The sequence below is a fragment of the Anomaloglossus baeobatrachus genome, chromosome 6, assembly GCF_048569485.1.
Source record: "Anomaloglossus baeobatrachus isolate aAnoBae1 chromosome 6, aAnoBae1.hap1, whole genome shotgun sequence".
In the NCBI taxonomy this organism is placed as follows: Eukaryota; Metazoa; Chordata; class Amphibia; order Anura; family Aromobatidae; genus Anomaloglossus; species Anomaloglossus baeobatrachus.
Genome location: NC_134358.1, coordinates 141775170 through 141799597, shown reverse-complemented (window position 1 = coordinate 141799597; position 24428 = coordinate 141775170). Strand labels below are relative to the sequence as shown.

The window sequence follows — 24428 nt, the reverse complement described above, 5'->3', positions numbered from 1 at the left end:
GTGGAGGACTGACCTGAGTGACATCACCGTTGATTACGCTGCTCACTTCAGTCACGGCCTGAACCTCATAGCGGTGAACCTGTGACGTCACTGCCGTGACACATGCCGTACTGTGGGGCCTGCAGCCTTGATGTCAGGGGTTCGCCTGAGTTCATTCTGATGCCACAGCTCTGTCTACACTCTTTGCGGACAGTTATTTTCTATGATGCTTGCTCTGACAGGACAGGGATGTAGCAGAGCTGAATCGCTGTGGGACCTCATGTGGAGTATGTTGGACCTGCAGAGGTGTTTGAGGGTTAATAAAGTGGTGAAAGAGGGGGCTTTTTGTATTTTATTCCAAATAAAGGATTATTAGCGTGCTTGTGTTTATTTTCACTTACAGAATAGTGATGAAGCGGGGTCTCAGATGACTGCCATCACTAATCTAGAACTTAGGGGCAGCTATGGGCTGCTATTAAGTCCTTACTACCCCGATTGCCACCACACAAGGGCAATCAGGAAGAGCTAAGTCCAGTGCCAGAAACGGTGCATCTTATGGATGCGCCTCTTCTGGGGCAGCTGTGCGCTGCTATTGTTAGCCTGAAAAGGGACAAATAATGATGGCCATTCCCACCCTAATAATATCAGCCCCCAGTTGCCCGCTGTACCTTGGCTGGTTTTAGAAAACTGATGGGAGGGCCACGTCATTTTTTTTTTTTTAATAAATCAAATACTTTAAAAAAAGCATTGGATCCCCTCTATTTTTCATGACCAGCCAAGGTACAGCAGAGAGCTGAGGGTTGCAACCTGCAGCTGCTGCTGTTCCTTTGCTGGATATGAAAAATGGGGGGACCTCACGTCATATTTTTTTACCAAAAAAACAAACAAACAACAGCTGGCCAGGCTAGCTATCCCTCTATTGAGCTATTCTGTTATTTCTTTCTATTCTATCTGTTCTTTCTTATCTAATCTATATGATCTATCTATCTATCTATTTTTGTCTATCTATCAATTATCCTATCCTATCATATTTTGTTTCTCCTTTAAAAAATGCAATAACAAAATCACTGCAAAAAAGGCACCAAAACCGCATCAAAAACACACCTACATTGAAGCATTTTTTTTACTTTTCCAGGCTCTCTATGACAAAGTGCAGTTTTGGTTGCAGTTTGTGTGCAGAAAAAACTGCAGCGTGTGCATATAGCCTTATAGTCTGTGTTGGTGCAAGGACATTCTGCAGCTTGTGAACTCACAATAGGTGGAAAGTCACAGGTTTGAAACCGCAGGTAGAGGCCTGGAGAAATAACAGTTTTCTAGCAGCAACCATAGATATATGGCCAAATTATTCTGAGTGCCTTGTAAATGTCTTTTTACACCTTAAGGGTGCTTTACATGCTGCGACATCGCTAACAATATATCGTCGGGGTCACGGTGTTTGTGACGCACATCCGGCGTCGTTAGCAACATCGCAGCATGTGACAGCTAGGAGCGACGATCAATGATCGCAAAAACGGCAAAAATTGTTGATCGTTGACACATTGCTCCAAAGCATAATGTTGTTGGTGTTTCATTCCGCAGGTTGTTCGTCATTCCTGCGGCACCACACATTGCTGTGTGTGACACCCCGGGAACGACGAAAATCATCCTACCTGCGTCCATCGGAAAGGAGGAAGGAAGGAGGTGTGCGGCATGTTCCGGCCGCTCATCTCCTCCCCTTCTCTTCTATTGGATGGCCATTTTGTGACACCGCTGTGAACAGGTATGTGCGTGTGACGCTGCCGTAGCGATATTGTTCGCTATGGCAGCGATCACCACATGTCGCACGAACGACGGGGGCAGGTGCTATCGCTCGTCTTTATCTTACTAAAACTGATCAGTTTTTGTACAGTGTATACTTAGGGGCATTTTATCATTGTATTTGTGAGTTATTAAGGAATAAAAAAATGGTTTTAATAGTGACTTTTATAACCAGTACTACTTCACAATCCTCATATTCCACAACTAGTGATGGATGAATCCGAACCTAGTGTCCGTGCACAGGAAACTTCATATAGCTATTCAGATCTGGCCACCCTGATAATTAAAAAAAGAATGGAAAGAGAAAAAAAATGGAATAAAGCAGAAGCATTATACTTTCTGAGTCTCCTGCGTAGCTGTAACATTACATCCAGGTCCGGTCTGCTAATTAACCCTCTTCCATATTCCCTCGCCCACCATCAGTCACAGCATCTGTGATTGGTTACAGTTAGATTGTGCTTCCATCCTGTGTAACTGCGTCTGTGATTCTTTAGAATCACACACTGTCTGTGTCTCTCTAGTGTAAAAATAAATAAATTGTAGCTGGGTCCCCCATATTGTGATACTCAGCAATGATAAAGCCGACAGCTGGGGGCTGGTATTCTCAGGACGGGGAAGGCCCATAGTCATTGGGTCCCCCAGCCTAAAAATAACAGCCTGCAGCTGCCCAGAATTGTCTCATCCACTAGATGCAACAATTTCAGCACTTTACCCAGCTCATCCCGATTGCCTTGATGCGGTGGCAATCAAAGTAATATAAGTATTAATGACAGCTCAAAGCTGCCACTAAGGAAAAGATTAGTAATGGGAAACGCCTATGAGACCCACCATTACTAATACTGTACGTAAAAAGAAATAAACACTAACACCAAAAAAAATGCTTTATTTGAAATAAAGTACAAAAAAACACCCTCTTTCTCCAATTTATTAACCCCAAGCACCAGGTCTAATGTAATCCACACGAGGTCCCATGACGATTCAGACTCTGTTACATACTGAAGACACAACGTGCGCACAGAGAATATGGCCGCTGTGAGTGCTGACATCACTCAGTTTATCTGCGGTCATAGCTGGAGGTTCCCACGGTATCCCACCTTTAATCGCAGGTAAACTGTCCACAGGTGACCTCATTGAACTCAGTATCCTCACCTCAGGTGAACTGAGTTCAATTAGATCTGCATCTTCTGGCAGAAAACATTTTTTTTTACAAGAGATGCAGATATGATGCTGAAATTTATACACCAAATTCCTCACCAAATAAATAAACATCTTTGAATTTGTGTTAAAAAGTTGACTTAGAGAAACACAAATTATTAATTGCGCATTAGACTTGATAGGAATAAAATGTGCAAACTGTGTAACAGTGGCCCATGCTGTTTGACAAATATAGAGTATTTTTGACTACTATAAGGGCTCATGTGCACGTAACTGTTGAATATTCTACAGCAATTTGACAGCACATGTGCGCGTCAAATCGCTGCAGAAACACTGCGTAATAGATACAGTTTTTTTGTACAAAAAAAGCTGATTTCCTGTGCTATGGCTGCTGCCCCCACCATAGACAGAGTGGGAGCTGCATCCATAGCGCACGGAATAATTGACATGCTCATTTTATGAACGCACGGATTTGGGTCAAAATTTTAGCACCCAAATCGCTGCGTTCATAAAAGCAACGTGCGCACGTGTCATGCACAATCTACATAGATTGTGCAGGGGATGCAGGACGCATGCATTTACACTGCAGTGCAATACGCAACATAAATGCATGCAATTACGTAACATGCACATGAGCCCTTAGTTGGCTTTCTGTGCATTGGAAATGTACATCAAAATTTTCAACATGTAATGTCACATCTTAATCCGCAAAACCTTTAGCATGGTGCCACACCTTTTCTTGCTAAGCTAGGTAACTTGTCACAATTCAAAATATGTCTAAAACACGTTTACCATTTTTTGGGACAAAATTTAATAAGAATTTAGAACTGGAAAGTCTCCCCCAATATAATAAATGATACTCATCAGCATTTTGTCAATACAAAGGTGAAATAAAGAACAGTATGTCCAGGAAAGCAGTGTTCAGATAAATAGAATGGCTTATAGTAGATATGTTCAAAAGTTCAAACTGAGATGTTATGACCAGTGAATCAACAGTAGAGCAAACTATGCGTGCATTCCAAAAATACAATAATGGTGTATAGAAAATAGGACAAAGCAAGTAAAAAAGGAGGTATGTAATGAGGTAGGCAGCCAGAGGCATTCCAGTAATGGGGACTACATTCTAGTAGAGGGTTTAGTGGAGTCGGATGGTGTATCACTCCCCTCAGTGGTTAGATGGCCTGTACTTAAAACTACAGTAACAAGATGTAGAATGAAGAGAACCAAACTTATTTTTCAATCAACAGTCATGTTAGGGACTTGCTTTTCATGGGATGAGTTGTAGTTTTTATTGGTACTATTTTTGGGCACATAATCTTTTTAAATCACTTTCTATTTTGCTTTTTTGTGAGCAAAATGATAAAGAAACAATGTTGTTTTTTTTGTTGTTTTTTTTACAATGTTCATGTGAAAGTAATAAGACCACTTTATCCTTCCGATCTGTACAAATACAGAGATACCACATTTATATTTTAATGTTTACCTGTTTTTAAAGAATAAAAATAAGTTTATAGAAAAGTATTTTTGCATGACCTTATTCTGACAGCTATATCTTTTTTATATGTTTGCTAACAAAGCTGATTGGAGATTTCTTTTTTTGTGGAAAAAGGTGGCGTTCTCAGAGATATTATTTATTTTTACATTTGACTTTTTATTGGCGTTATATTCCACTTTTTTGTAGACTGTACTATGAAAAGACATAGATTTTACCATATTTGTAATTGTTTTTTACAGTGATCACTGTAGGGGTTAAATAGTGTTACAGTTTTATAGATCAGGTAATTGTGGGTGCAGCAATACCCAATATGTCTACTTTTTTATATTTTAGTTGTTTACATAAATATACTTTTATTTAAACTTTTCTTTGTTGTTTTGTTCATTATTTTATTTTTTAGTTTTTTATATTTTTTAGCTATTTTTACTTATAACTTACTCCCTCTATGAGACTTTAACTTTTATCACCCTAATTACTGGTGTAATGAATTGCAATGTAACACTGACAGAATGCCTTTTAGACCATGCTCTTGGCATGGTCTAATAAGTCAACATAGCTAGCTGGCATACTCAGAGTTCATTATTTGACTTCGTGTTGCTATGCCAATTGTCCTTATCAACTATGTTGCGGGGGTGCCGATAAGGTAGGAAAAGGAGCCCCTCTTTTTCCTTGCCTCTTAAATCCTGCATTCGCTATTGATCACAGTATTTAGGGGGTTAAACACCAAGCTGCAGTGCAGGCACCAACCCTGGCTGTTACAGGCATAGCTCTGCTATCTATAAGCCAAGCTACCAGTGGCACTTGTGCGACCTGAGCTCGGGTAATGCAATGCTTGGCACCAGGTGACAGGACCCAGTTTTGCAATGCTTGGCACACACTGTCCTCTGGAACTTGACAAAAGAAAATTCCCACTCCCAACATATGGTACACTTGCACCCATTAGTGCTTTTTCATGGGGCACTAAAGGGTGTGTTTAGCCTTGTTTAACTAATAAATAAATAAATTATATTAAAAAACGGCATGGGGTTCCTACCATTTTTGATAACAAACCTTAATAAAGCAGACAGCTGCAGGCTGGTTTTATCAGGCTGGGAAGGTCCATGGTTATTTGTCCCTTTCCAGGTTAAAAATTACAGCCCACAGCCACCCTAGAAGGGGCACATCCATGAGATGCGCCAATTCTCTCACTTTTCCTGACCCTTCCCAATTGCCCTGGTGTGATGGCAATCAGTTACTATTTTGGGGGTTGATGTCAGCTATGAAGCGGTAAAGAAGACAGCTGGGGGCTGCAGCTTGCAGCTGTCTGCTTTACCTCAGCTGGTCTTCAAAAATAGAGGGAACCTCACGTGTTTTTCTTTATTTATTCCCTATCCACATTTGTTTCCAGGGCAATTGTCCTACTCTTACCCCCATTTTGTTTCCATTTGCAGCCCTCTTGACCTTACTATGACCATTTTACAGTCATTTTACAGCACCAAAGTTTTGGTCTCCATTGAGTTATATGGGTTTCGAGGTATGGGGTCAAGTTCGTGTACCAAACCAAAATTTTAACTAAAGCCAAACTTGGCAAACCCGAATATCCATGGGTCCACTCATCCCTATTTGTGATCTAACCCTAGGATAGGTTATAAAAATTAGATTAGTGGAGGTTCAACACTGAGACCCCTCCAATCTGCTATTAACTCATGAACTATATATGAACTATATATAACTCAATAACTAATGAACAGCACAGCTTCCCTCAACATGTAGTTGGTATAGATCAGGAACTGAATAAAGGTGGAACTATTTTTGGTGCTGTAGGAATAACACAAACCCAAAAATACTGAAGTCTAGGTGGTTGTATTCCACGCGTTTCAAAGTGTATCCTCACGTCTTCATCAGGAAAATCCAACGATTCTTTGTTGACATAGGCAGAAACTGCAGATCAGCACTTGTAGTTTTGAAAAGGGTTTAAAAAATTGTTAAAGGGAAAACCATCTTGTGCCCCGTAACTTTTACTTTATTATATAAAAATACCCATGATAAAAATCACTCATGGAACAAGAGGAGGAAAAAACTAAACTGCAAGCACTTAAAGTGGTTATTATATTAGTGTATTACTTTTGATTTTTAGTATTTTTGTTAATGTGATGTTGTTCTGATCGTGAACAAGCATTTTTATCATTTATCTAAGTAATAAAGAAATTTAAAAATTTCCTTTCAATATTTTTCTCCTTTGGTGACGGTGACATTTTGTAGGTGTTTGTGTTAATATGCCTGATGGTTAGTCAAAAAGGGAAAGAGTGAGAAAGAGGGAGGAATAGTTTAAATTCTATTAATATGCAGATGGAAGACCAGAACATAGTGATAAAATGGATAACAGTCAATGGCATCTGGCACTTTTAACATTTTTTTAAGCCTTGAAATTGTTGGAGAACTGACAGTGTGAACTAAACTAACAGCCCTATTTATTTATCAAGGATTTCGCTCAGATTTTGAGCCATGTCCAAATTCATCCTTTTTTTGTTTTTTGTTTGTTAGAGGGCATCTGGACAGGCAATTTCACAGAGACATATAGACAATATTTTCTGTAAATTGCCACCCAAATTAAGCAACTGTTGTGTGTATGAACTGGTGCAACGAACAAAAGACCACATCTAAAACCATGAAAACAAAAAGGGACACAAATATTTATCAATTTCAGTGTTCTACTGTAGAAGTCATTAATAACAATCCCTCCTCTGTCAATATGCAGTTATTTTTAATAGAAATCCCTCAATCGAATTTTTTCTATCACCCAATAAACAATATTTCTTACTCTTACAATATGTCCACACAATCATTTTTTTTTAAATTTGTAAAAATATTGCACATATATGTTGCATTCATTTCTTTCATGGATACAACATGTACCAATTATAATCTATGGGGCTATTCACGCTTCCGTTTTTTTACAGTGTCATGGATGAAAAAGAGCTATACAAGTCTATGGATCTGTGAAAAATCATCAGTGTGTCATCCATGTACTCCGATACTTAACATTGTTTAAAGTATTTCTAAAGATCCTAAATAATATGATAATGAGGCCAGGGACTAGTCGCAAGGGTGTTCATTCCCTTGGCTAGTTGGCCCCCTTAGCATGAAAGCACGCCCCTATACGTGTGCTAACATGCTAATGAATGCGCAGCGTCAGAGGATGATCTCATTCACCTCTCTGCTGCCACTGTGCCTGATCCTGGACTTCCAGTCATGTGCACTATCAAGCCAGGTGTACGTGTCCTGACTACAAACTGGTGTGATGCGCATGATTGGAAGTGTCATTGACGTCTGATCATGCGCACTGCCTCTATGCCTCATGTCGGAGGCAGTGCAACGGACACAGGTACGTGTGTCGATGCAGATGATGATGCTGACAGTGGGCATTGAATAGCACGTTAGCATGGCCCTGTGGGCGTGCTACCATGTTAAAAGGGTGGAATGAGCGCAGGAACTAACGCCCTTGCGACTAGTCCTTGGCCTCATTAGCATATCATAAAGGATCTTTATAGGGACGGTTAGGCAGGGATTAGCAATATGCACCCAGAACTGCTTGTGGTTCTGGGTGCATATTGCACCTGACGGGTTCCCATCCATCCTTGAAAAACATTGATCAGATCTGAGTTTTGCTGCGGATTTGCAGATGGAGTTGCCAAGAGTCTGAAGACAGATTTTTTTCCTTGAGGGTAATCTCTAATTTGGTACAGGCAGACGGGGCAGTTAGTTGTGTGAAGCCGAACCGCAGAGATGTAGTTTATGGATCAAATTTTCTTCCGTAAGTTAATTTTTTTGTGCAACATCTGCATAGTACAGCACAGCATATAGTATAGCACCAAATAAGTAGTGCTGTAGTATAGCACCTATTGAATATGCAGCACATCAATTCATTATACAAATTTGCAGATTTCACTCTTTTGCAATGTTAAATTTGAAAATGCAACAAAATCTGTGTATTTAGTGTATGTTCACACATTGCATTTTTGCCATGAAAAAACCCCCCCAGTATTTTCCAAATAAAAGAGATTTCTGAATGAAGCCCTGAAGCAGTTTCATATCTGCAGCATGTCAGTTTTTTTAGCGTTCTTCATATATTCAAATGGATGTGAAAAAAAGCCATCAAAAGGGTATTAAACGGCAGCAAATTGGGATTCTGATCTGGCAATAAATCCTAAAGGGTGCTTTACACGCTGTGATATCGCTAACGATTTATCGTCGGGGTCACGGTGTTTGTGAGGCACATCCGGCGTCGTTAGCAACATCGCAGCATGTAACACGTACGAGCAACCTTAAACGATCGCAAAAGAGACAAAAATCGTTAGTTTTGAAGAGGTCGTACAAACACCAAAAATCGTTGTCTCATACGTAGCAATGTTGTTCGTCGTTCCTGCGGCATCACACATCGCTATGTGTGACACCGCAGGAACGAGGAACATCTCCTTACCTGCCTCCACTGGCAATGCGGAAGGAAGGTGGTGGGCAGGATGTTACGTGCCGCTCATCTCCGCCCCTCCACTTCTATTGGCCAGCCATTTAGTGACACCGCAGTGACGTCGCTATGATGCCGAACACATCTCCCCCTTGAGGGATGGATTGTTTGGCGGTCACAGCGACGTCGCTGACAAGGTATGTGCGTGTGACGCTGCCATAGAGATAATGTTTGCTACGGAAGCGATCAACACATATCGTGCCACCGACGGGGGCGGGTGCTATCGGTCGCGACATCGCTAGCAATCGCTAGCTATGTCGCAACGTGTAAAACACCCTTAAGTCTTATGAAAAGGCTTGTTTAAAAAGGCACTTTTGATCATCATTGATGAAAAACTGACACACTGACCAAACACTGATGAAAATTTGATCCAGAATACTGATGAAAATCGGACTGTTTTTGTGTTTCAAAAAAAAAAAATCACTTTTGCCTTAGCGAGACCATACCCAAAGGGTTCCGAACCTGTAGCTCGTGGACATAACATATATCCCTTGCGACTGTCTGTCAGTTTGGTGCATTAGCACCAGATCTACCAAACAGCTATAAAGAGCAGGTCTAAATATGGTGATTATGTGAGTAGGCTTGCAGTGGCTTAGCCTTCGAGGTTCAGAAATAAATTAAGTATGGTAATCTAGAGATAGGATAATACTGCCAGTCTAAGGAGGTGCTAGAAACTGGATGTGATTGAGTGATGGGAGTACTTGGTAGGAGAATAACGACTTGGGGTAAGGATGCTTTCACACTGCGTTCCTCTCCCCATTCAGTGGTCCCATCGGGACTTTCATTAAAAACCCCTGCAAAACGAGATTCGGACATATGCGCTGATGGGGCGACTGACTACAAGTGCAGACAGTCAGTGTGTGCTCTGTCTCGCAATATTTTTGGGTCTATATGCCTATTGGAGGCAAACACTCAGACATAGTAGACTTCATCTGGGTGTCCGCCTCAAGTAAGAATATAACCCCAAAAATGGTGCACGACAGAGCACACAGTTACTCCATCTGCACCATTATAGTTAGTGACCCTGTCAGCACACACGTCCGAATCCTGTTTTGCAGGGGGTTAGTACGAAAGCACTGACAGGACCAATGAGCAGGGAGAGTAATATAGTGTGAAAGAACCCTAAGGTGGGAACTCCTAGATGTAAATATACTCCCTCAATGGAATTTTTGTGAGAAATCTTTGGTTGGTAGTGGAGGTTTGTGTGTCACTATGTTTAGGGGTGAGCAAGAAGTCACAACTCCAGGAGAAGGTTTTGTGGGGGTCTGGATGTGGTTCTTGAGTCATCAGACACAGACAGAAAAGGGCCCCTGTACAACAACAATATATGGGCCTTAGAAAGCACTATAGTTCATCATAATGCACAATTCCTCCTGCTGTGGAGGTAGAAATTGGCCCCCTAACTTCTTAACCGCACAGATTTCACCAATAATATGTCCGCCTGTGCTCTTGACTTTCTCTCAGAGCTAAGAAAGGTTGGGGATTACTGCCATACACTGACACGTTAGTCTGTATGTGTTATATTAGAGACTTTCTTCATACCTAACCAACTATTTAGTATGCTGTACACATAAAGGTGCTGAAGATTTGTCCATGACTGCAGCTCAATTATATTGGTCCTATAATATAGGACATGTGTATATCCGTAAGGAAGAAATGAGAAGCATGGATGAAACTATCTGGCTGTGCTGACCATTGCATGAAATGGCATCATCGCCCTGTGATGAAATATTATGTTGTATTCATTATGTTCTGCACAGATCTCTTGGCACGGTTACTTCACAATACTGAGGAGGAGGCTTTCTGGACTACACATTGCTGGCACAAAATATAGGGAATATAGGACAGTTGCTACATGAAGGTTATTTACTCAGTAAAGGGTTATTTTTATTCCCTTGTAATAAGGTTACTTTAAAATGAGCTGATATATGAGTCACATTCTGTAATATGTGATTGTGTGACAAACATGTAGATACTGTACCTCGCTGTCCTCTCCATTTTTACCATGCATCTTGCTGTAGTTGATTGGGGCGTCCCAGCCCTCCTTTTCACAAAGCGCTTTGTAAAAGGCAGCATTGACCAAAAGGCTACTAGTTTTGAAAGGAGACGATGATGGAGTTGATAGGATGGGATTGGAAGAGCCTAATGCACCGGCCTTGTCATGGAGTCGATTCTTCTTCATACTCAGGTCCAAAGTTCCATTTTCATCCACTTCAATCTCTGTAGCCTGGGGAAATTATAAAGATATATTATAAATTGATGAACAGTTTGCGGCTTTGATAGTGTGGCCATGTGGTGCTTTTAAGGGATAAAAGTAAATGCAAGCTTTTATTTAAATAATATCTGATTTAGAAAGCAGCTTTTGATTTACATCACATCAGTTAATGTGTAATTCTTTGCCAGAGTTCTGTGTAACCTCATAATGCTCACCATGTTTTCCAGCTTATTGCAGAATTTCAATAAGACCCTTCCAGAATGTAACCACAGTTTAAGCACAAATTTAAATAAAGAAAACAAAGCTGCTTGATGATTGTGATAAAGTAAAAGAAATACAAGCCTGGCATTGTAAAATGATGAAACTATTGGTTATGTGCACAGGGGAACATAGCATTACTTTTAAAATATGTGAAGCTGTCCAGTAGGGTTTGGAAAAATACATTTTAGATTCCTTGGTATATTTTAGATATTTTTGAATTAATCATTTCAAATAACTTAGTACTGAATTTATATTAGAAACAAATTTGGCTATTTATTTTTATTTATTTTCCTAATTTTTTCCCTCCTATGTTGAAACAAGTCAATCCTGTTGGGAGTCTAATGGAACAGAGTCCTACCCTCCGAAATGCAATTGAAAGATGTTGATTGGTTATCATGGCAGCCTTGTGCCTAAAAAAAGGTCCTGCTGCTATCTTGGTGCTATTATAAGGCTGGAGTCACTAGATCGTGAGTGCATTGGATGCAAAATGCTAATGACCCTATGCTGCCAGCGTGAACCGAGTGTCATGAAACTGTTATCCAATCCTGCGATCTGATCCCAGCTGCAGAGGAGAGGGAGTGATTAATCTTCCCATCTCCTCCATTGTCAACTGATGCGATTATCACAGTGCTCTCGGATGTCATCCGAGTGCAGTCCGATGATTCATTTGCAGTCATAGACTTGTATGGGTGCAGGTGACATGGCTCTCGCAGATAATCGCAGCATGCTATGACTTTTCGCTCATCCAGAATCTCTATGAGAAAAAAGCTGACCATCTGCTCTCCCTCATTGAGTAACACTGCTCCGAGTGCAATGCGAGATTTTCTTGCATTGCACTCGCTCAGACTGTGGCTGAGCTTCATAAAAGGGAACCTGTCACTTGGAAAAATGCTATTAATCTGCAGATATGGGGTTAATCTGCAGATTAATACCATTCTGCTGCCTGCACATTAAACTTCACTGTCAGAAGGAAATGAATTTTGGAACGCTGCAGGCAGGAAAAGAACTTTAATCTTCCCAGCAGCATTACACTTTCAGTCGTGGAGGCAGAGCAGAAAAGAGTTCAGTCACCACTTTGTGTATGGAGGGTGGTGGCTGTAGCCTTACCCAACACTAACTGAAAGCCTCCTTTAATGCTGAGTGGCTGTAGTCAGTGCGCGGGACATGGTTACAGCCACCGCTCTCTATATCCAGACCGATTGCACCTGCGCCAGCACTGCCTTCATGACTGAAACTATAACGCTGCCGGGAAGATTAAAGTTTATTTCCTCCTGGCAGCGGGGTTTATTGTGAAAATGCCAGGGAGGTTTACAATGCTCATCTGCAGGTTAATAACATTTTTCCATGTGACAATACACTGCAATTCTAAAGCAACCAATCACTGCAAAAAAAAGTAAAAAAAAATTGCAAAAAATATTTTAAAACTTTTAAATAAAACAAAAGTTTATTTTCCAGATTTTTCCCCATTACGAATGTAAAAAATTAGTATATTTAATATTATCTGTTATGTAAAAGTCAGATATGCTAAGATCAGATTCTATACAGTAGAAAAAAATGCCAGTACCAATGTTTTTCTGTCAATGCACCTTTGGTGGAAATGCCATAAAAAGATATCAAAATATTGTATCTTATCAATAAAAACTACCGCTCACCTCCAAGAAATCAAAATGAGTCTCAAAAAATCATTGTCGGAATAGGATTTTATTAATTTCATCCTGTTTCAGATTTTTTCTATTTTTTTCAGAACATCTTATTGTACAAGGAAAGGTGTCAATCAAAAATACAACATGAGCAAAAAAAAGCAGCAATCCCGCAGAATAAATGCTACCACAGGCCTCTTGTATCTGTTGTTTCAGGTGCCCCACATCCTGGTTCCGGGATCTGCAGTATTGCTCTCGGTGTGTCAAGAGTGGGAGAAGAGAATCGCGTTGACAATTCAGCACAATGAGCAGCAGTTTGAGCACATCTTTTAGTGGGTTACTGGTAAGACCTGTTGAAGCCCCACCTACAGGGGCGAAACGGCCGTAGTCTTTTTGTGCTAACAATCCTCATTCCCTCCCTCTAACGCCGAAGCATGTATCCTCTGACCATGAAATAAATCTGAACACTTCACAGCAATTACCGGTGAGTGCCGTTCCTTTTTTCTTCCTTTGCTTAATGTTTTTAGTGGGTTACTGTTGTTGTTCCATGTCACAAACGTTTCTATAGCTCGATAATGAATAAAGCTACGTTAAAAATGAGTACAACATTATTTTTCTTGTGCAATTTTCTATATGCTTGATGTGTCACATGACCCTCTTCCCATTGAACAAATTAAAGTTGAGATCAAAATGATGGCTTTGCAGATGGCCGCCATGGGCGTCATCCAACCTCAAATATTTAGCCCCTCCCATGTACTAATATGCCACAAACGGTAAGATGATATCAGCAACCACTTCCATTTTATCAGGGTGCATCCATATTTATGGCCCACCCTGTATAAAGCTGAGTGTATGTACAGTTAGGTCCAGAAATATTTGGACAGTGACACAAGTTTTGTTATTTTAGCTGTTTACAAAAACATGTTTAGAAATACAATTATATATATATAATATGGGCTGAAAGTGCACACTCCCAGCTGCAATATGAGAGTTTTCACATCCAAATCGGAGAAAGGGTTTAGGAATCATAGCTCTGTAATGCATAGCCTCTAGTGATGAGCGAGTATGCTTGTTACTACTCGGTACTCGCACGAGTATCACTGTACTCGGGCTACTCGGCGGGTACCGAGTAATTTCGCGATACTCGTGCTGTACTCGTGGTCTTCATCCCTGCATGTTGGCGCTCTTTTGAGAGCCAGCCCTCATGCAGGGATTGGCTGGCAGACCACTGCAATGCCACAGCCCTGTTAGTTGTGGAATTGCAGTGATTGGCCGGCCTGCACAGCGTGACCGAGCCTTTATACCGGCGGGCGTGCTGTGCTCTGCACACAGCCATCTAATATTCCCTGTTTTCCCCGCCCACAGGCGCCTATGATTGGTTGCAGTGAGACACGCCCCCACGCTGAGTGACAGGTGTCTCACTGTACCCAATCACAGCAGCCGGTGGGCGTGTATATACTGTGCAGTAAAATAAATAAACAAATAATTAAAAAAAACGGCGTGCGGTCCCCCCAATTTTAATACCAGCCAGATAAAGCCATACGGCTGAAGGCTGGTATTCTCAGGATGGGGAGCTCCTCGTTATGGGGAGCCCCCCAGCCTAACAATATCAGTCAGCAGCCGCCCAGAATTGCCGCATACATTATATGCGACAGTTCTGGGACTGTACCAGGCTCTTCCCGATTTACCCTAGTGCGTTGGCAAATCGGGGTAATAAGGAGTTAATGGCAGCCCATAGCTGCCACTAAATCCTAGATTAATCATGTCAGGCGTCTCCCCGAGATTCCTTCCATGATTAATCTGTAAATTACAGTTAAAAAACACACACACCCGAAAAATCCTTTATTAGAAATAAAAAACAATAACAAAGTCCCTCATCACCAATTTATTAACCCCGACAAAGCCCTCCATGTCTGGCGTAATCCAATAATTATTTATTTCACTGCACAGTATACACACACCCACCGGCTGCTGTGTTTGGGTGCATTGAGACACCTGTCACTCAGCGTGGGGGCGTGTCTCACTGCAACCAATCATAGGCGCCGAAAAGCAGGAAAGCAGGGAATACGAGATTGTTTTATGAGCGGCCGGCTTTTTCAAAAGAGGAAAAGCCGCCGGAGTTTAGTGAACAGCTGTGCAGCGCCGGTGATCGGGGAACGGTAAGTAAGAGAGAGGGGGGAGACTGACCGACAGACTGTGAGAGGGGGACAGACAAGACAGAGAGAGACAGACAGAGCGAGACCGACCGACGGGAGATAGAATGAAAAAAAAAATGACCGACATCGCTAGTAAAAAGCACAAAACGTGCGTTTTGGACATCGGAGTGCCACACAATGTTTTACGTAAAATCTTTCATGTATTAATCTCAAAAAGTAACATACACCAGCTCTATCTCACTATTGGGTATGTGCCCTTAACATTTCCGCCATGAAAATTCATTTTGGTGTCATTTTGGAAGGTTTTCTGGTGAGTCCTTAAAAATGGCGTAAAACTCGGACAAAATTGTTCACAGCTGTGACTTTTGAGTAATAAATGCTTCAAGGGGTCTTCCCCATGCTGTTGCCATGTCATTTGAGCACTCTTCTGAGACTTTTGTGACATTTTTAGGGTTTCTACATGCTGCCGGGGGTCATTTCAGAAAAATACTCGGGTCTCCCATAGGATAACATTGGGCTCGGTGCTCGGGCCGAGTACACGAGTATCTTGGGATGCTCAGCCCGAGCCTCGAGCACCCGAGCTTTTTAGTACTCGCTCATCACTAATAGCCTCCTCTTTTTCAAGGGACCAAAAGTAATTGGACAAGGGACTCTAAGGGCTGCAATTAACTCTGAAGGTGTCTCCCTCATTAACCTGTAATCAATGAAGTAGTTAAAAGGTCTGGGGTTGATTACAGGTGTGTGGTTTTGCATTTGGAAGCTGTTGCTGTGACCAGACAACATGCGGTCTAAGGAACTCTCAATTGAGGTGAAGCAGAACATCCTGAGGCTGAAAAAAAAGAAAAAATCCATCAGAGAGATATCAGACATGCTTGGAGTAGCAAAATCAACAGTCGGGTACATTCTGAGAAAAAAGGAATTGACTGGTGAGCTTGGGAACTCAAAAAGGCCTGGGCGTCCACGGATGACAACAGTGGTGGATGATCGCCGCATACTTTCTTTGGTGAAGAAGAACCCGTTCACAACATCAACTGAAGTCCAGAACACTCTCAGTGAAGTAGGTGTATCTGTCTCTAAGTCAACAGTAAAGAGAAGACTGCATGAAAGTAAATACAAGGGGTTCACATCTAGATGCAAACCATTCATCAATTCCAAAAATAGACAGGCCAGAGTTAAATTTGCTGAAAAACACCTCATGAAGCCAGCTCAGTTCTGGAAAAGTATTCTAGTTTGGAGAAGAAAGGGAACGGCACATGATCCAAGGCACATCACATCCTCTGTAAAACTTGGTGGAGGCAACGTGATGGCATGGGCATGCATGGCTTTCAATGGCACTGGGTCACTTGTGTTTAATGATGACATAACAGCAGACAAGAGTAGCCGGATGAATTCTGAAGTGTACCGGGATATACTTTCAGCCCAGATTCAGCCAAATGCCGCAAAGTTGATCGGACGGCGCTTCATAGTACAGATGGACAATGACCCCAAGCATACAGCCAAAGCTACCCAGGAGTTCATGAGTGCAAAAAAGTGGAACATTCTGTAATGGCCAAGTCAATCACCGGATCTTAACCCAATTGAGCATGCATTTCACTTACTCAAATCCAGACTTAAGACGGAAAGACCCACAAACAAGCAAGACCTGAAGGCTGCAGCTGTAAAGGCCTGGCAAAGCATTAAGAAGGAGGAAACCCAGCGTTTTGTGATGTCCATGGGTTCCAGACTTAAGGCAGTGATTGCCTCCAAAGGATTCGCAACAAAATATTGAAAATAAAAATATTTTGTTTGGGTTTGGTTTATTTGTCCAATTACTTTTGACCTCCTAAAATGTGGAGTGTTTGTAAAGAAATGTGTACAATTCCTACAATTTCTATCAGATATTTTTGTTAAAACCTTCAAATTAAACGTTACAATCTGCACTTGAATTCTGTTGTAGAGATTTCATTTCAAATCCAATGTGGTGGCATGCAGAGCCCAACTCGCGAAAATTGTGTCACTGTCCAAATATTTCTGGACCTAACTGTATGTATGTGTATATGTATGTATGTATGTATGTATGTGTGTGTGCGTGTGTATGTCCACTAAAGGAATCCTCACCATTGCATTTACAATTAGAATATTCTGCACAGACACCTCATGCGACTCAGGCAATGTCATAGACTATGCCTGAGGGGAAATTTTAACCCTGCGCTTTACAGTTATTCACCAAAAAACCTGCTTACATTAAACTCAATGGAGCTGGGAGCTACAGGTCATTTAATAGGAGCTCTGATTGGTTGCTATAGGAACGAAGAACATTCATAGTAACATAGACAGAGAGACACAAACAGACAGAGACAGAGAGACACAGACAGACACAAACAGGGAAAGAGGGAGACAGGGAAAGAGGGAGACAGACAGAGAAAGAGGGAGACAGGGAAAGAGAGACAGACAGAGGCAGACAGGGAAAGAGACAGACAGAGGCATACAGGGAAAGATAGACAGTGAAAGAGACAGACAGACAGAGACAGTGAAAGAGACAAATAGATAAAGAGACAAATAGAGAAAGAGACAGACAAGGGAAGAGATAGACAGAGACAGACACAGGGACAGACACAGAGGCAGACAGAAAGAGACAGACAGAAAGAGATAGAAAGACACAGAGACAGACAGGGAAAGAGATAGACAGAGACAGACAGGTGACAAACAGACCCAGACAAATAGACAGACAGACAGACTGAGAAAGAGACAGACAGGGAAAGAGACAGAAAGACAGTCAAAGGCAGACAGGGATAGACACAGACAGACACAGATAGACACAGACAAAGAGAAAGACAGGGAAAGAGATAGAGAGACAGAAAGGGTAAGAGATAAACAGCCAGACAGGGAAAGAGATAGAGAGACAGATGGAGATAGACAGGAAAGAGATAGAGAGACAGGGAAAGAGAGACAAACAGAGAGAGAGATAGACAGAGAGGGAGAATGAGAGAGAGTGGGAGAGAGACAGTTATCCCAGGCAATGTCAGGTACTACAGCTAGTGAACAATAAAAAAATGATATATGCAATGCTAAGGGGCCAAAACGTAGGACTACAGTAAAAAAACACTAAAAATATTAACTTTTATTAAATATGTTAATAATAATATCCACAGTTTTGCTAGGATCCATTGTAGATATAATATTCATTATGCAATATATCTATTTTTGGTGAGGTTTTGTCTTTAGTTTGTCTCATAAGTTCCGCTATGGCCCCTACTGTTCCTCATTGACCAGTGACTGGCTGTTAGATAACTAGCTACAGCAGAACTTTCCCTGCTGTGTGTTGTCTACAGTAGGACAAGAGATAATTATTATCATTTATCCCGTAGAAGAATGTAGCTGAGCAATAGCAATAAAGGTACCATCACACTAAGCGATGCAACCAGCGATCCCACCAGCGATCTGACCTGGCAGCGATCGTTGGTGTGTCGCTACATGGTCACTGGTGAGCTGTCAATCAGTCAGATCTCCACAGCTATCAGAGATCAGCCACCAGCGACCTGTGTAACAACGCTGTGCTTCGTAACAATGGTACACATCGGGTTACTAAGGAAAGCGCTTTGCTTGGATACCTGATATGCACCTTGGTTACCAGCGTTCGCAGAAGCCAGCTCCCTGCACACTTAACCATGGAACACATCGGGTTACTAAGCAAAGCGCCTTGCTTGGATACCCAATATGTACCTTGGTTACCAGCTTACCGCAGGCTGCCAGAAGCCGGCTCCCTGCTCCCTGCACATTCAGATCATTGGCTCCCTCTGTCAAACACTGCCAAACACATGTGTGCTTCACAGCTGGAGAGCAACGACCAAAAAATGGTCCAGGACATTCAGCAACGACCGGCGACCTCACAGCAGGGGCCAGGTCGTTATTGGATGTCACACACAGCGACATCGCTAGCAAGATCGTTGTTGCATCACAAAAACCGTGACTCAGCAGCGATGTCGTTAGCAATGTTGCTTAGTGAGACGTGGCTTTAAGAGGTTAACCTTAAGCACAGTACTATTTTACACCCCTGGGTATAGAGTTTATCCACTGGGGTATACTGTGGCCTGGGCCTGACTAAATTCGGGTTCCACATTAGATGGGTCTATTCTGACATGGAGGGGTATAGTTTGGCCTAGGCTATTTTACACTCTGGAGTATAGTTTGGCCTAAGATAGTTAATCCCCGGGATATACTCTGGCCTGGGCCAAAATTTACTCGGCCTTAGTCTGAGAAGGGGTTAATTTTGCCTGCTACATCAGGTTACAATATTGTGCATCTACACTTGCTTTATTTTTAGTATAATATAATATAACAATAATCACAAATACTGGAGAATCAGCTTAATAAGACTACAGTCTCATAAATAGAAACATACCGGGCTGTTCCAGTAGTAAATAAATAAAACATTTAAACAGGTTTATATTAAGGTACTTTAACTTTATCTTGCTGCCCGTTTCACTGCAATAGCTTAATCTGATGTAATAGTTGTAAGTCCTGAATTTAACAGTGCAGCTTATCCTAGATAATAACTTAGTATGAACATCTTGTGCCATCTGTATAATATCAAATGCATTTTACATTAGTATTAATGACTCTTAGTTACAGAAATGCAAGGTATTAACTACATCCGTAACAAATGACCACAAGTTACATATCTGAGATGGCATTAGAAAGCTTGTAATGGAATGATAAACTTGTAGGACTTAGTAAATGCTGCATAAGCTAAAACATTTCAGATAAATATGCTTGTGCAAATAATGAGAAATATGTAACATACAGTATTTAGGATTTGGTATAATTTGAAATTGAAAGAGTCTCCAAGATATTTACATATGTATATAATTATATTACACTGAAGTTGGTAGAATATAGATTGGGAAACAAATACATCAAACAGCAAATTGCTTCAGTTCATAAAAAATACAAAATAATTGTAAAGGAAATACTAATTTGAGAATGGTCAAGTACCATGTTTCCACCTAAAATAAGACCTTCCCCAAATATAAGTCATGCCATGATTTTACAGGACTTTGAGCTTGCTTGAAATATAAGCCCTACTCCAAAAATAATCCCTATTATATAAAGCTGAGTCTTTTTTGAGGGGAAATTTTAACCCTGAGCTTTACAGTTATTCGCCAAAAACCTGCCTCCATTAAAGTTAATGGAGCTGGGAACCACAATGCAGCCAGAACGTCCGAAGAATGCACAGCCACGCCCTTGAATGGAATATTGGCATGTCACAATGCAGCCAGGGAAAGAGACAGACAGAAACAGACAGACACAGACAGACAAAGAGACAGAGAAAAAGACAGGGAAAAAGGCAGACAGGCATAGACAGGCAGAGACAGACAGACAGACAAAGAGACAGATGGACAAAGACACAGACAGACACAGATAGACACAGACAAAGAGACAGACAGGGAAAGAGAGAGACAGGGAAAGACCAGGAAAGAGACAGAAAGAGACAGACAGGGAAAGAGACAGAGAGACAGAGACAGACAGAGAGAGACAGACAGTGAGGGAGTCAGACAGAGACTGGGAGAGAAACAGAGAGACAGTTACTATCCTGGGCAATGCTGGGTGCTACACCTAGTATATAAATATATCTTATTTTCAGTCAAACACAGTTTGTCATCCTTATTGCTTTGTTCTAGATTCTATAATGCTCAAAACTAAGCAATAGTGTCAAATATGTTGATAACTACATCATTTCACCTTTTTAGCATAATAAGTAGCATATTGTTATATGAGACACATTCTTGGCTTTTACTGTATGCTTGTAGACTTGTTTGCCATCATATAGTCAGGAGCCACACCATGATTTATGGCCAAGTAAAATCAAAGGAAATGTATAGATTGAAAATAATCTAATTTTAAATCAGATTGTGTTACATGTATTGTTTTAATAATTTTTGGCAATTTTTTTTTTCAGATTTCATATCTGTTAGAAAAAATATAATGATCTTGACATTTTTATTTTTACAATGACTACTGAAATTCTAGACTTATAATTGCTGTCCTTTCAGAAAGCATTTTCAGCAGTTTCATTATAATCTCAGGCAGTATTACAATAGGTAATTCCTCTATACACAGCTTATCAGTGATAATACATGATCTACCACTGATTCTAGGTGATGTCACAGCATCCCTTCATCACCCTCCCTTCATGATGCCCATAAGGTCTCAAAGAGATGAAAGTATTTTCACACCGAGTGTTATTCGCCAAAAAAATCTCATCACACTTGAAGCAGTGTTATTCAAAGGGGCAGTGCACATGTCCAATTTTTTCCATGGACTAAGCCACAGCAAAAAAATAAAAATCACAGTATGTATGGTTTTCCTTTGACAATTGCATGGCACTTGGTCATTCAACTCTATGGGTTCATGAAAAAAAATTGGAGCACACTCAGATGGCATCCACATGCAGGTCAATTTTCATGGACTGACAGAATAGAGAAGTTGGAGAAACTTTTTTTTATTATTCTCCACACCCGAGAAAAACAAATCACACACTTCTCAAACTCTGATAAGATGTAACGGAGTGACTTTGGTAAACTTAGAGGAACCTATATTGGCCCTAATGCTGGGGCCCCTGCGCTAACCCTGGAGGTACCCTCAATGGTAGGGAGATCCAGGCACCACCCTATGCCCTATCTCCTGTCCTCATCTCTGATGTTATGAACGCCCCTCTACAGCCCACCACCCGGGGGGAATGGGCAAGAAAAGGAGTCAGTACTCCACCAACAAATATGGACAAACGGGGGTAACAACAACAATAAAACCTACTCATACATATGGGAACCACACATAAAGGAGCCACAAAAGGTACACGAGGGGAGACAACATAAAAGCGGGAATAAACAGACTACTGGGGAACTTCCAAACCAGAACAAACACATCTGAGAATTCTGCAGCAAACTCCAATGCTGTAGAAAACAGAACAACTGAGAGAGTAAATAACAGCTCTTTCCACCTCCTGGCCAAGCTTCCTAATGATAGAAAATAACCGGCACTCTCTAGTGGATGTAGAGGGTATTTATAGAACCTGGGCGTGGTGCCCACTGGAAACACATGATCAGGAGTCAAGAGCTGGTGGAATTAACCCTCTCCTTCCTAAAGGAAAAGGAATTAATTTAGTTTGCAGAGTCACAAAAGACAAAGTGAGACTCTGACCCAGAACATGTCATCAAACTCCGCAACAGGGAAAAGTCTGTGACATAGGATTTCCATAATTGGCCCATTTTTGTTCTAGAAGAGCCCTGGTGGCCAGTGTGAGAAGTGCAAGATTATTTATTTATATATTCAATACTAATGATGATAGGGAAAAAATAAAAATGGCCAACTTTGAAAAAAAAAGATCATTTACTGATCACTCATTAACTTTAAGAGCCTTAATTTTGCAATGTTTAATGTAGGGAATCTGGTGATGAAGAAATTCTGCTAGATTTCTTCCCACTGTTGGGTATCAGTCATGGAAACTTGTGGGTCATAATGTAACCACATTTACTATGATTAGCTGTGATGTACTGGCACTGTTATCACACTTTTAATTATGATTATTGTATTCATTTTATTTTGAGTATGATTTTATGTCACACGATTATAAGCTGCTGTGTCTTGTCACACTGACAGTTATATGTTCCATTGATGACCCAATGTATATGAAAGCAAGAGTGATATATTCTTCTATTTTTCACTTGAAATCCTGAATCACTTAACCCTGATGTAAACTAATAGGATTCCTTAGGATCGGGTTCAGAGTTCGAGTGTTGTAATATGCAAACCACTCAAACGAGCATTACTGTGCTCGGGTATGCTCAGTGCGCAACCCAATGCGATCCACTTGCAGTGTTTGAATGGCTTGCACTGGGGGTAATGACAGCATGATCGGATGTAGTGTGCACCAAACAAATAAAATTGAAATCCCCCTCACCCTCTACCGGAAGTGTTCTGTTAACGGCTGGTTGTATGTGAGTGGAGATCCAAATTGCCCAATTATTGACTTCCATTGGTGCTCAGTAGAGTTGAGTGCGGTTCGCGGTTCTCCAGTTCGCGGTTCGAGTGATTTTGGGGACTGTTCTAGATCGAACTAGAACTCGAGCTTTTTGCTAAAGTTCGAAAGTTCTAGTTACGTTCGAGAACGGTTCTAGCAGCAAAAAGCAGGGCTTTTTACAGCTACAGTGTGCAGGAGCCATCGCTGGCAGCCTGCCAGAAGCTGGTAACCAAGATACACATCGGGTATCCAAGCAAAGCGCTTTGGTTAGTAACCCGATATTTATCCTAGTTACGTGTGCAGGAAGCCAACACTTCCCCGCTCAGCTCGCTCCGCCCCCTCCTGCACGCGGCATGTACACATACATACACACACACACACACTCACACTCACCTGTCCTCAGCCATGCAGTCCACGACACTGACGTCCTCAGCGCCACATGACCCCGCTAGGCTCCACCCACTTTGCACTCCGCCGCCAGCACACATGGCTCCGCCCACCGGGCACTCTGAACACATGGTCCCGCTAGGCTCCGCCTACCTGACACTCTGCACACATGGTCCCGCTAGGCTCCGCCCACCTGGCACTCTGCACACATGGTCCCGCTAGACTCCGCCACCTGGCACTCTGCACACATTACCCCGCTAGGCTCCGCCCACCTGGCACTCTGCACACATGGTCCCGCTAGGCTCCGCCCACCTGGCAATCTGCACACCTGGCACTCTGCACACATTACCCAACTAGGCTCCGCCCACCTGGCACTCTGCACACATTACCCCGCTAGGCTCCACCCACCTGGCACTCTGCACACCTGGCACTCTGCACACATTACCCCGCTAGGCTCCGCCCACCTGGCACTCTGCACACATGGTCCCGCTCGGCTTACCTGCGGTGATGAAGTCCCGACCTCAGCGCTGTCACTGTCCTCCATGGCCGCCGCTTGTCACATCACCTTCTCTCACTTCCGACCTGAGACTGACTAGCGGTGACGTCACGGGCCTCTCGCGATACTTGGCTGTGAAGGCGGGGGTCATTGAATTCAGTGACAGGTGCTGTCAGCAGTGCAGGAGATCAGCGCAGGTAATGTACCTCGCTGACAGCAGCACTTGTCATCCCCTGCAGTGACCTGGGCTGACCTATTGATGTTAGCTCAAGTCACTGCATTGCTCTCCCAGCCAATGGGGAACATCCTGCTCTTCATTGACTGGGATAGTGTGGATCGTCATG

The 24428-nt window shown here is 41.9% G+C and overlaps 1 protein-coding gene across 3 annotated transcripts in view; it reads right to left on the bottom strand.

Annotated features, from left to right (window-relative positions):
* ST18 (ST18 C2H2C-type zinc finger transcription factor) overlaps positions 1 to 24428 on the bottom strand; it is a 479266-nt gene that overhangs the window by 103465 nt on the left and 351373 nt on the right. For all 3 annotated transcript variants that reach the window (XM_075353275.1, XM_075353277.1, XM_075353278.1), the window contains one exon: positions 10912 to 11157. In XM_075353275.1, coding sequence (XP_075209390.1) covers positions 10912 to 11157 — 246 coding nt within the window. The remainder of the gene's footprint in view (positions 1 to 10911; positions 11158 to 24428) is intronic.